Source organism: Tachysurus vachellii, chromosome 23, assembly GCF_030014155.1.
Source record: "Tachysurus vachellii isolate PV-2020 chromosome 23, HZAU_Pvac_v1, whole genome shotgun sequence".
Classification (NCBI taxonomy): Eukaryota; Metazoa; Chordata; class Actinopteri; order Siluriformes; family Bagridae; genus Tachysurus; species Tachysurus vachellii.
The window spans coordinates 15,583,393-15,597,904 of NC_083482.1; the positions used below are offsets into that span (position 1 = coordinate 15,583,393).

The following is a 14,512-nucleotide window of genomic DNA, read 5'->3' on the forward strand; positions in this document are numbered from 1 at the left end:
CTCTCTCTCTCTCTCTCTCTCTCTCTGTCTCTGTGTCTCTCTCTCTCTCTCTCTCTCTCTCTCTCTCTCTCTCTCTCTCTCTGTGTGTGTGTGTGTCTGTGTGTCTCTCTCTCTCTCTCTCTCTCTCTCTCTCTCTCTCTCTCTCTCTCACACACACACACACACACACACTCTCTCTCTCTCTCTCTCTCTCTCTCTCTCTCTCTCTCTCTCTCTCTCTCTCACACACACACACACACACACTCTCTCTCTCTCTCTCTCTCTCTCTCTCTCTCTCTCTCTCTCCCTCTCTCTCTCTCTCTGGAACAAAAGACACCACGGCCAACTGTAAGAATAAGTGACAAGACTGCCACCTTCCCTTCAAACAATTCATTACGCTTTACGGACCTTATAATGACGCTAGGAAATAATAATAATAATAATAATATTAATAATAATAATAATAATAAAGATAGATAGATAGATAGATAGATAGATAGATAGATAGATAGATAGATAGATAGATAGATAGATAGATCATTGTGGATTCTACTTAAAATTCTTTCACCAAAGATGGCAAACAAAATAACACTTCTGGATCTACATTTAAATGATTTTAATCTTTTCACCTCTTTATTTCAGTCCCTGATGCTAAAACAAAGCGTGTTTTATTTATCAGTGGGATCAGTGGGATAAGAGCGACCTCTACCGCAAGCAGTCACTGTTGCTATAGAAACAGCCCCTCGGTATACTGTAGAATATCTAAATTAGAGTCAAATGTAAAAACGTGTCAGTTTGGTAATTACAGGATATAAACACTTTTACCCGGGGGTGGACTTGAGATACAGCTAAAATCTACTGCGAAAAATACTGACAGTAAATAAGCAATAGTAGCATTTGGCATGTCGAGCAGGAAGTAAAATAATAATAATAATAATAATAATAATAATAATAATAATAATAATAATAATGTTTTAGATTAAATCTGTAAAGAAAATATATATAATAAAAACTGAATGGGGGGGGCACGGTGGCTTAGTGGTTAGCACGTTCGCCTCACACCGCCAGGGTTGGGGTTCGATTCCCGCCTCCACCTTGTGTGTGTGGAGTTTGCATGTTCTCCCCGTGCTTCGGGGGTTTCCTCCGGGTACTCCGGTTTCCTCCCCCGGTCCAAAGACATGCATGGTAGGTTGATTGGCATCTCTGGAAAATTGTCCGTAGTGTGTGATTGCGTGAGTGAATGAGTGTGTGTGTGTGTGTGCCCTGTGATGGGTGGCACTCCGTCCATGGTGTATCCTGCCTTGATGCCCGATGACGCCTGAGATAGGCACAGGCTCCCCGTGACCCGAGGTAGTTCGGATAAGCGGTAGAAGATGAGTGAGTGAGAGAAAAACTGAATGATTTAAAGACAATGTTGTTGTTTTTTTTTCTTTCATTGCAGTTTATAAGTTAATAAACGATTTTAATAATATGATGTGTTAAGGTTTTAAGTTTCAGACAAAATATAAGGTATTTTTTCAGAAAATCCACCACGGTAGTCAAAAAGCCTGTTTTTTTATCCCAGTATTAATGGGAAATCTTTTCATCCCAGAATTCATTCTAAAGTACTGAGATAAAGAAAAGACAGTGTGTCACACAGCACATCTGAATAACTGATATTCAAGCTTTTATATGTTTTTGTAGATGGATAGGTGCATTGTGCTGCTGTGATGTAATAATGCTTTGTGGGTCTAATTACCACCTGATTAACATGTAATTCTCTCTACAGACTAATGGCTCTAACACACTTAATGGCTCTCTGATTTCATTAGAGGAGCTGGAGGAGTATAATAGTAAAAGTAATAAGTACTTCAGAAGCATACAATGACCACATAATGTATTCTTTATGTAAAAAGGATTTCTATTATTATTATTATATATATATATGGAGAGAGAGAGAGAGAGAGAGAGAGAGAGAGAGAGAGAGAGAGAGAGAACAGATAGATAGATAGATAGATAGATAGATAGATAGATAGATAGATAGATAGATAGATAGATAGGATAAGGATCACTATAAACATAAATCCATTTTATATATATGTAGAGATAAACTGAGAGAGAGAGAGAGAGAGAGAGAGAGAGAGAGAGAGAGAGAGAGAGAGGATAAGGATCACTATAAGGAATATATACAGTATAGAATGTTGTGACAACTGAAACACAGCAGGATTTATCAAGTGTTCTGTATAACAGCAGAATAACAATAGAAACTTCAAATACAGTGAAATGTTTTTATCTATGTTCAAATGAATTTTAAACGAATTTGTTTATATTATTCATTTTTTGAACAGCTTAAGCTACACCGATGCTAATTGCTAATACAGGAATACTGTAGGTGAAGACACTAGAGTTCCAGTTTTTAGAAATGCACAGTTTTGTGCAATGTTTCTTTGCTTCTTTCTTCATTTTTTGTTTCAGGTAGGTTTTATAAAACAAGGCAGACATTCTCGTATATGTTGAAAGTTTTCTTCCGATTCAAAGCAAACACCCGAGAAAAGACACGTGTTAAGAGAAAAAACATAGTGCCAACCTCTCTGCACACTAGCAAGTGACAAAGCAGCCATGCGAATTTAGCGCATGTTCGGTGGGTCTGTTGTGTAGACTGTGAAAAGAAGAACGAGTGAGAACGTGTAAAACAGAACAGGACAGAGAATGACTCCCTGTGGAACACCATGAGAAATGCTTTGAAGAAATGGAAGTCTGAACACTTTTGAAAGATCTGCACCTTATTTCATTCATTCATTCATCTTCTACCGCTTATCCGAACTACCTCGGGTCACGGGGAGCCTGTGCCTATCTCAGGCGTCATCGGGCATCAAGGCAGGATACACCCTGGACGGAGTGCCAACCCATCACAAGGCACACACACACACTCTCATTCACTCACACAATCACACACTACGGACAATTTTCCAGAGATGCCAATCAACCTACCATGCATGTCTTTGGACCGGGGGAGGAAACCGGAGTACCCGGAGGAAACCCCCGAGGCACGGGGAGAACATGCAAACTCCACACACACAAGGTGGAGGCGGGAATCGAACCCCCAACCCTGGAGGTGTGAGGTGAACATGCTAACCACTAAGCCACCGTGCCCCCCTCAGGCTTAATTTATAACATATTATAGAAGCATAAAATTTAAAATCCAAAAATTCAAAAAAGTTTCAGTTTTAAGTGAAAATTAAAATAAATGAAGCACACTGGACTTTTAGACACAGATTAAATCTAATACTGGCTTAATTTTAATTAACCATTTAATTAAATGTCTTTAAGCTTAATCCATGTGGAATACATACGTATATAATAATTACACACAGTTTACTGTATTCAGAAGAAGAAATAATAAAAAAAAAAATTCAACATGTTCAAACGATCCAAGGGTGATTTCTCAGATTTATTTATTTTTTTAAAACGACTTTGTCTCTTAGAATACAAACCTGAATGATGGAAAAATACAAAGAGGAATTGTTTAAAACACCATATTGAGCACCTGTTCTAAGATGTAGCACCAAACTAATCCTTCTGAGAAGGTCTGAGAGATCGTGACTGGACTTCCATAAAAATGTTGAGGTGATGAATTTGGCGTGTTGGATGTCACCTTGTTGTTCACGCTTCACACGATAGCTACAGAACGACACTTCACAGGAACACAAGATTCGCAGGTTTTTTGTTTTTCTTTTTCTTTTGCCGAGACTTTTCCTTAACATGGCGGTGGGAAGATAGAGCTGAGTGCAAAAGTTTGTGCACCCTCACTACATTTCACTTCATTTATCCTAAAAAAAAGGGAAATGTTTCACTATTTTAAAGTGAATTTAAATATTGCACCGTATCTCAAAATTGGATTTCTGTAAGTTTAATAGTTTAACACTTTCCTGTTATTTATTTTCATTTCTTGATTTCGTGTTTATTTCAGTCTGTTCTACTACATTAAATTTCTCTTAACCGAAATTATTTTAACAATTATTAATTAACATGAATAAAGCATCGAGTTCAGCATTCATTTAAAAGTCTTCACGAATATTAATCGAGGAATAAAACGAGAGAACGAGTGACGTGGAAATGTTTGGATTTCCAATAATAGCAGGTACGTTTTCTTTGGACCTGTTAAAATTTTCTATTTTATTAAAGAATGTTGTGTTGAACTATTTAGCCATTTATATAACAATAAATGGCTAAAAAGTTCAACACAACATTCTTTAATAAAATAGAAAATATATTTTATTATTTTATTTTATTATTAATTATATCTAACATCATGAAAACAAACTGTTACCAAGTGCTAACACTGGAGACTCCTTCCATTAATGTTCAATAAAACAAACATATTAAGGATTACATGCACTTCTTTGTTGAATATCAACACTTTTTAAATGTTATTTCGTAGTCCGAGATTACGTGGAGCGTCCGCCGTACAAATCTCAGCGAACGAGCTGTTGCTATGGAAATGGTAACATTAGAACAAGCAAATTATTAGAAACCTGTTATTTGAAGCTGCACAACTTGAGCTGCTGTTCTTGAAATAACTGAACATCTTCTGACCAGAATTAAAAAGTACCAAGTGTGAAGTGTGGAATAAATAAGATTTTAGCTGCGTCCTAAATCGCGTTCTTATACTCTATTTGACTCCGTTGTAAAGCATAATGTGTGTGAGTTGTGTGTTCACACTGAACAAGAAGAAGAGAAGACGTGCAGCCCAAGAACCTAAAGTACTTTCTTTGTTTCTACCGTATAAAAAAAACACTTCAAGCTTTGCATGAAGGGGAGAGGAAAAGGAGCTACCAGGTTCTGACTATAAATAAGAAAACATTTTCAAGATACCTGATGACACTCTGGCGGTCTTAATATGTCTCTAATTAACCCCATGATTTTCATGATTAACCATATTCTAAACGACATTATAATCCAAACTCTCACTCACTCATTTTCTACCGCTTATCCGAACTACCTCGGGTCACGGGGAGCCTGTGCCTATCTCAGGCATCATCGGGCATCGAGGCAGGATACACCCTGGACGGAGTGCCAACCCATCGCAGGGCACACACACACTCTCATTCACTCACACAATCACACACTACGGACAATTTTCCAGAGATGCCAATCAAACTACCATGCATGTCTTTGGACCGGGGGAGGAAACCGGAGTACCCGGAGGAAACCCCCGAGGCACGGGGAGAACATGCAAACTCCACACACACAAGGCGGAGGCGGGAATCGGACCCCCAACTCTGGAGGTGTGAGGCGAATGTGATAACCACTAAGACACCGTGACCCCCATAATCCAATCTTCGACGTCCAACTTTGACGTTACTAAAAAATTGAGACGACCCGTCTAACATTCATTAGTTTAGTGCATAGTGTAAGTGCGTAGCGTGCAGCAGGTCTTTGGGACGCAGCTTTGAACTTCCGCCGTCGTAATAAATAATAGCGGATAACTACAAATAATAAGCTGGAATTTAGTGAGTGGAAACTGCTTTACTTCTAAAGTAAATATATAAATAAATGAATATGGATGTAAAGTCTTGAGCATTTACAAGAAATTTCAGTGGAAAACAACATTTAAAGAACACAAAACTTCAGTAGTTTTTTTTTTGTTTGTTTGTTTGTATGTTTGTATGTTTGTTGTCACCCCAAAACTATGTGTGCACAAACTTTTGCACTCAGCTATACCTAATAAGGGCTAGAATATTGAAAACCTGGCTCTAGACCCTCAGGTTGGTGGATAATCAAATGGCACCCTGATGTAATATTGAGCTTTTAGCTGATATATAGATATATAGATATATTTAGAGAGAGATATATACAAAATGACTTCATTTTAGTTGTAAGATTTCTAATATTAATCTAAGTATAATACGTAGTGTTAAAAAAGGAAAAAAAAAATGCAGAACTGGTCATCGATGTACACAGAGAGACAAATCCTTCAGACTGATGTATGACACGAGAATCATCATTTCGGTAAAAAATTTCTAATAAAATAATTAACATGTCAGAAATAGAAGTCTTTTGTCTTTTATCAAAAGGAGAAAAAAATAAAATACAAGACGCTTAAATAATCGTTTCGAATGCATATAAAGGGAAAAAAACGTTTCTGCTCTTAGCAGCAGTACAGAGAGAGAGAGAGAAAAAGAGAGAGAGAGAGAGAGAGAGAGAGAGAGAGAGCATGCATCACTGTTGAGGAAGAACAAGATAAAGAACAAGACAAAAAAGCTAATTATGGCTGAATGAACACAGGAACAGTGTTTAACAGACATGTTTGCTTTCTTCTTTTATCTGCTTGGATTCCCTGCACTGTGTATGTGTGTGTCAGAGCTCCCTGAGAAATGCATAAGATGCGTGCGGTGAGGTGAGGCATGGACGCGTTTCCCGCCAACCAGAAAGTCCTCCGCTAATCTCTTACGGATGCGCTGTTTGTTATAGTGAAGGTTGTCTTAATTAATGCGTCAGATGGAACGCTAACCATCACCGCAAGCCATGATTGGATGGACAGAAGACAAAAGAGCTAGAGAGAGACTTCTACAAGTGCTAAACGTTATGATTCACAATCTTTATAAACCCACAGACACAAAATTTACCTCAGAATTATAAATTATTCCTGAAAATTAAATCACAAAAAAAATATATATATATAGGATCCATTTTAAACAAATGAGGTAGTGGCTGGGAGAAGGAGCTGTGTGAAGCACCTCAAACATGCTTTTGGTCTCCCGTTAAACTCAAATTACTCTTGACTACATGAACATTAGACATATCCTTCAACTTTTCTCAGCCGTTCCTCGTCATTATTTACATAAAACTCCTGCAGAGGAATGTTGTGTAGAAAGCATCTGTTTGCACCCGTCTGAAATTAGGATTAGCCGCTAACTGTTTTCATAAACACAGAAAAAATGGATCACAAGAACATTTTTTAGGACTTAACTTAAAGACCAGTGTTATTTACACAATAAAAACCTCCTACTTAGCTTACACAGCAAGCTAGATATTAATCATAAAGTAAACTACTTTTCTGTGAACAGTACAAATTCGCTAGTAAGCTAGCTAACAATATGCTAACTACTATACTGTGAAATTAAAGGTCGCCAACGGGCACGTTCGCTAGCAAGCTAACTAACGCTAGCTGACCCAAAAGACTGGAACTAAAAACCAGCAGCAACATTTGCAAGCTAATATTACAGTAACTATTATTATCAACTAAAATACCTAACAAGAAAGCCAACATTAATTAAACTACATTGTTGTGCCATTTAAAACTTCACTGGCAAGCTAGCTAAGATTAAGCTAACTAAGATTAAGCTAACTATTACATTGTTAAATTAAATACAAAGCTAGCTAATATTATATTTTATGTCTAAAAGAAATAGGACCATTGCCAGAAAGCTAGCTAAGATTAAGCTAACTATTATATATTGAACTTATAACTAGTAGTAGATGAAGAATTTTTGAGGTTTTGTCATTTATGCTAGCTAACAACAAGTACCATGTATATTGCTAACTCCAACCAGGTTCTAATGCATTTTCCTGTTTTCATGCGAGGTGCAAACAGAAACTGCGGTATTATGTGTGTGTTTGTGTGTGTGAGTGTGTGTGTGTGTGTGTGTGTGTGTGAGAGAGAGAGAGAGAGAGAGAGAGAGAGATAGAGAGAGCAATAGATAAAACTGTTAGATAAGGTATCATCAAGCTTAAAAGAAAGCCGATAAAGGTGTAGCTTCCAGGACTCTGTGTGTGTGTGTGTGTGTGTGTGTGTGTGTGTGTGTGTGTGTGTGTGTGTGTGTGTGTTTGTGTGTCTGTGTGTGTGAGACAGAAAGAGAGAGAGAGCAATGAATAAAACTGATAGATAAGGTACCATCAAGCTGAAAAGAAAGCCGATAAAGGTGTAGCTTCCAGGACTCTGTGTGTGTGTGTGTGTGTGTGTGTGTGTGTGTGTGTGTGTGTGAGTGTGTGTGTGAGAGAGAAAGAGAGAGAGAGCAATGAATAAAACTGATAGATAAGGTATCATCAAGCTGAAAAGAAAGCCGAAAAAGGTGTAGCTTCCAGGACTCTGTGTGTGTGTGTGTGTGCGTGTGTGTGTGTGTGTGTTTGTGTGCGTGTGTTCGTGTGAGTGTGTGTGAGAGAGCGAGAGAAAGAGAGCGAGCAATGAATAAAACTGATAGATAAGGTATCATCAAGCTGAAAAGAAAGCCGATAAAGGTGTAGCTTCCAGGACTGTGTGTGCGTGTGTGTGTGTGCATGTGTGTGTGAGTGTTTGTGTGCATGTGCGTGCGTGTGTGTGTGTGTTAACCCTGAGTGATCTGTAATACGTGGAAGAGTTGTGGAACTCCTTGATGTAAATCTACGGCTGCTTTATAGATCCTAATCTCTGATTGGTCTATTCAGGTCATCTGACTACGGCCTAGTCCACACTAACACAACTGGAAATTTAATAATAAAAAAATTCAGATTTTCCGTTTTGGCAACAGAACACGAAAACGACAGAAAACGTCGAGCCGGGCGTCTCACCCACAAAATATATGCAACGTCCACCACTGTGTTTTTCTGGGGGTTTTTTGACAATATGAACATTAAAACACTTTCTTGCCCATCACAGTTTCACCAATTAAATTATACAGAAAAAAAAAGGCATCAGTAGAAGTTCTGTCGTCTTGGAACTGTGGCGATGACGTGACAGTTACACGTCAGTGTTTTTGAAAAACTAGGGAAAATTATTTTGCGCAAAAACGCCAAAAAAAAAACCCAAACAAGTAAACAAAGAGATTTAAATAAAGTGTCTCCTTGTTACTGTGGACTACGCCTGTGTTCTGCTCTGATCTTCACACTCACATCTGATTCCATCTCCAGAGTAAGAAAAGTCCAAATATACAATATTTATATATACTATTTATATCACGTGCATGTATCCATATATACTAAATGAATATACAATACATGCACACAATTAAAAAAAAAAAAAAACAGGAAAAGAAAAAAAAAAAAAATCATACCCATGGTATCTAGAGCTAAAAAAATATTCTGTATGTACACACTTTATAAAACGATACGTTGCGATAGTGGAATATTGGCATCATGGTTCATTTCCTCCTCTTGGTTTAATGCTTAGGAGCACAGGTAGCTGTGCGCACCTGAGGTAGAGCGGACCATGCCGGACCTAGCGAAGGCTGGAGAGGAAGTCGACAGTCCTATCTGAGACAGAGGCTGCTTTGAAGGGTGGAGTCTGTGATCTCCGTTCTCTAGGGTGGTTTGGAGGTGCTTGGGAGATACCCCGTCTTCTGTAACACCTCCCAGAGTCAGCTGGGCCAGCCCGTTTTCCAGCGGACCGTTGTGATTAGCCAGTAAGTGGTTAAGGTTGCACGGAGATGAGGGATGGTTTTCAGTGTCAGTATTGATTGAGGATAATGACAGAGGTGAAGCGTCCTCTCTGTAAGAAACGTGCGAAACGGGAGACCCCAGAGAGTGATCGGCGTCACTCCGAATCTCCTGAGCCTCCTCCGCTGTATCGGACCGCTCTGAGTGTACGATCACCTCGGCCTCTAACTGGTTTGAGCCGAGAGACTGCGGATGATCCTCAAGATTGTTCTGAAACACAAAGACACACACACACACATCATCATCTTGATATGTATAAGCACCTATCCTGCACATGCACACTGAACACTCTCTCCGCCACATATTCACAAGACACGCCCCTTTATGCTAATGTCACACATGCGCACTGAACACTCTCTCTGCCACATATTCACAAGACACACCCCTTTATGCTAATGTCACACATGCGCACTGAACACTCTCTCTGCCACATATTCACAAGACACGCCCCTTTATGCTAATGTCAGACATGCGCACTGAACACTCTCTCCGCCACATATTCACAAGACACGCCCCTTTATGCTAATGTCACACATGCGCACTGAACACTCTCTCCGCCGCATATTCACAAGACACACCCCTTTATGCTAATGTCACACATGCGCACTGAACACTCTCTCCACCACATACTGACACGACACGCCCATTTATGCTAATGTCACACATGCGCACTGAACACTCTCTCTGCCGCATATTCACAAGACACGCCCCTTTATGCTAATGTCAGACATGCACACTGAACACTCTCTCCGCCGCATATACACAAGACACACCCCTTTATGCTAATGTCACACATGCGCACTGAACACTCTCTCCGCCACATATTCACAAGACACGCCCCTTTATGCTAATGTCACACATGCGCACTGAACACTCTCTCCACCACATATTCACAAGACACACCCCTTTATGCTAATGTCACACATGCGCACTGAACACTCTCTCCGCCGCATATACACAAGACACACCCCTTTATGCTAATGTCACACATGCGCACTGAACACTCTCTCCGCCGCATATACACAAGACACACCCCTTTATGCTAATGTCACACATGCGCACTGAACACTCTCTCCGCCGCATATACACAAGACACGCCCCTTTATGCTAATGTCACACATACGCAGTGAACACTCTCTCCGCCACATATTCACAAGACACACCCCTTTATGCTAATGTCACACATGCGCACTGAACACTCTCTCCGCCACATATTCACAAGACACGCCCCTTTATGCTAATGTCACACATGCGCAGTGAACACTCTCTCTGCCACATATTCACAAGACACGCCCCTTTCTGCTCATTGGCTACATGTTTGTTTTGTGTAGCAAGTTTTCTGAAGCATTTCTCAAACATTGTGCACCGCACCTTTAAATACTAAAATTCAGTGTAAGATTAGGTCACATAGTAAGAGAAAATACAACAAGAAACAACCACAGACTTTTGTTTCTACATTTTTCAGTGCTAGTTTAAGAATTTCAGAAAGAGTTTGGTCTTTAGACACAGACTCGTTCCACCATCCAGGAGCCTGAACTGAGAAGATTCTTGATGAGTCGACTCTTACTCGTACCCCGAGAGAAGGTGGGACCAGATGTCGAGCCCCATTTAATGTCTGTCATTTATTACATTGTTTGTTAGTAAAGTTTATCCAGGTGTAATTATAATGACGAAGCGTATCCATCAAGTTAATAGTCACGATATGAGAATTTAATGCGCTCGAGTCTCATTTGGAGAAAAGATTACCTGATTCCTCATGTTCCTGTTGCGCATGTATGCAGTCTAATGGCAGAACCAGGAAGCTGGATGAAGACGTAAATGTCAACTGGAGAATAAATCAGGACCAATATGAGGTGTAATGAAAAGCTAAATCAAGGTTTAATTTGATTTCTCGCCTTTCTGCTGGGTGCATCCTGGTCCTGCTCTGTCAGAGAGGGTGAGACTGTGTGTGTGTGTGTGTGTGTGTGTGTGTGTGTGTGTGTGTGTGTATAATTTGTAGAATACAAGCTTCAGCACTTCATTCAAACCTCATCTAACTTTTACATGCTGCTTATTTATAATCAAATTGTCACTGGTCATTTAATGTTAATTACTTTCTCTCCTGTTGACAGGAAGAATCTTCTGTCAAGGCTTCACACACACACACACACACACACACACACACACACACACACACACCATCTCGCCATATTATTACAAACACACTACTGGGTTCTGTCTATATATTTTCACACCCCTAGTAGACGTGTAAAAATTTCACACTCTCTTTCACCTTTCTCTCCTTTGCATCCTGAGCTTCGCTAACAAGACACGGCGACTTTTCGGTTACCGTCTCTCTGTAGGCGCTGATCCGACTGGCCCACTCCCGGCTCACCGAACCGTTCCAGCTTGGCTATTTGACACAAAAACAGTCAAAATCAGTCATATTTAAATAAACGAGAGAATTGGAGAGAGTTGAGAGCATTATAATTTGAGAATGTTTGTATGAATTTACGAATAAAAATGTGACGCACATCAGAACACAATGTATTTTTCGTGAAACCAATGAAGCTTTTACATCTTTCAGTCCTTCAAATCAAAGCTAAGTCGATTCGTTGGTTTAGTTGCTATTCCCATCAACTAATTAGTAGAAGAAAAATAGCATGAAGAACATGAAGAGCATGAAGAACAAAAAGAGCATGAAGAACATGAAGAACATGAAGAACAAAAAGAGCATGAAGAACATGAAGAACAAGAAGAACATGAAGAACATGAAGAACATGAAGAACATGAAGAACAAAAAGAACACGAAGAACATGAAGAACATGAAGAACAAAAAGAGCATGAAGGACATGAAGAACAAGAAGAACATGAAGAACATGAAGAACATGAAGAACAAAAAGAACACAAAGAACATGAAGAACATTCATTCATTTTCTACCGCTTATCCGAACTACCTCGGGTCACGGGGAGCCTGTGCCTATCTCAGGCGTCATCGGGCATCAAGGTAGGATACACCCTGGACGGAGTGCCAACCCACCACAGGGCACACACACACTTCCATTCACCCACTGCAATCACACACTACGGACAATTTTCCAGTGATGCCAATCAACCTACCATGCATGTCTTTGGACCGGGGGAGGAAACCGGAGTACCCGGAGGAAACCCCCGAGGCACGGGGAGAACATGCAAACTCCACACACACAAGGCGGAGGCGGGAATCGAACCCCCAACCCTGGAGGTGTGAGGCGAACGTGCTAACCACTAAGCCACCGTGTCCACATGAAGAACATGAAGAACATGAAGAACAAAAAGAACATGAAGAACACAAAGAACAAAAAGAACACGAAGAACATGAAGAACATGAAGAACACAAAGAACATGAAGAACAAAAAGAACATGAAGAACATGAACTAAAAAAATTATTAGATAATGATAAAAGAAACTTGTTTAAATTATTTGTTGTATCGCCTCCAGTGTTTATTTTCTCTGTTGGATTCGCTTCCTGTCGAGTCGATTCAGAAGGGAATCACTTTCCTGCTGGAATTGAGTCTGATGCTGAATCGATCGCCTCAGGGTTCAGTTCAAACACACAAAAATCACCATTACAGCTGACCAATTAAAAAAGAGTGAATATCTCACATCAAAGCATTTTACACTGCACGTTACGGCTTGTTGCTTAGCAACAGACACCCAATCAGAACCCGAACAGCTCTTCAGCCTCGTATCAGGTGAAAACCGGGACGTAGCTGAACGTCACCGAACAAAAACGGCTCGGTAGATAGAGTCAGGAGACAAAACACTGAACATCACAGAAGTGTGCAGCGTAGTGAGGGGGAAATACGGCAACAGAGGAAGTTAGATATCGATGAACGAACGGCTGATCGAATACAAGACCGACTTAAAAAGAGCAAAAAAGATGAGAAAGCTGTGAAAGATAACAGAAGCTGCTCGGGTGCAGAAGAACAGACCTGAACTTTTATTACTCACTGATGTGAAAGCGTGAGACGAGCCGTTATTTATAGAGGTCACATGCTGGATTTATCCAATCAGGGTTGTTGATATGCAAATATGCAAATTAGTAGAAGGTGAAGGCGGGGTTTAGGAATGTACAGTGTGAACATGGTCAGATTCTGAACAACCGGGATTCAGTGTTAACCCGGGTGAAGTAGGAGCAGTGTGAAACCTCTAACTACACAAACCCAGGATTCAGTGTTAACCCGGGTGAAGTAGGAGCAGTGTGAAACCTCTAACTACACAAACCCAGGATTCAGTGTTAACCCGGGTGAAGTAGGAGCAGTGTGAAACCTCTAACGACACAAACCCAGAGGATCACAGAGGATTATTTCATGTGTGAAAGGCCCTTGTTGTGTGCTCAGGGTTCCTTAACAGCATGAACTCACAGACAGACCTCACCTTCAGATCTGTCAGTGCGTCATAAGCTCCCCCCACACTACCCATGAGACTTTGCTGCTCAGTAGGTTCAGTCAGGGGCAGGACAGGATCCTGGACTCCGGGTGGCATTAGAGTCTCCAGTTCATGGCAATCTGTGCAGTTCGGTATGACAGCTGGTGCAGGATGGGCGCTCCTGCGGTACTGCGGGTGCAACAGACTGGGCTCCAACCCTCCTGGGGCGTCACTGTGGGATAGAAAGAAAGACAGACGCCGTGTTTACAGCCAGCTTCAATTTACAAAAACATTCATTAGAGGGGCAACAAGAAGAGGTTCGTCTGCATTGTATACTTTACTTGACTTGACTATTTAAACATCTCGCATTCTGAGAGGTGGAACGATCGTAATCAACCCCCAACCAAGAGACTCGCCGTCGAGACGTTCTCATGGGCGACTATGCAAAGTTATGCAAAATGGATGCGATTTAAAAGGTCAGATTCATACTAATGCAAATGTTTTGTCTCATACATATTCAAAACTTACATTTATGGGGCCGTAGTTTTACACAATAAAATGTTTTTCCCCCTAAAGCTTAAATAAATCTTTTTTTTTTTTTTTTTATTTGATCAAACTATGACATTCTAACCTGCTGTAACGCCACGAAAAGTGTTGAAACCTCTCCGATTAATCAGAAAGAGGAAAAATAAGAACAGGAGAGAACTCTAACTCTAATCCTGAATAGAGTGTGCTTTCTATCGCTTCACAG

General features: G+C 40.3%; 1 protein-coding gene across 4 annotated transcripts in view; it reads right to left on the bottom strand.

Moving 5' to 3' along the window:
- Positions 1–4,251: 4,251 nt before the first annotated feature.
- Positions 4,252–14,512, bottom strand: part of igdcc4 (immunoglobulin superfamily, DCC subclass, member 4) — a 57,713-nt gene continuing 47,452 nt past the window's right edge. For 3 of the 4 annotated variants that reach the window (XM_060859466.1, XM_060859465.1, XM_060859468.1), the window contains exons 17-19: positions 13,771–13,993; positions 11,645–11,764; positions 4,252–9,582 (exon numbers count right to left, since the gene is read on the bottom strand). In XM_060859466.1, coding sequence (XP_060715449.1) covers positions 9,103–9,582; positions 11,645–11,764; positions 13,771–13,993 — 823 coding nt within the window. In that variant the 3' untranslated portion in view covers positions 4,252–9,102. The remainder of the gene's footprint in view (positions 9,583–11,644; positions 11,765–13,770; positions 13,994–14,512) is intronic. The other variant, XM_060859467.1, reaches the window with a different exon arrangement.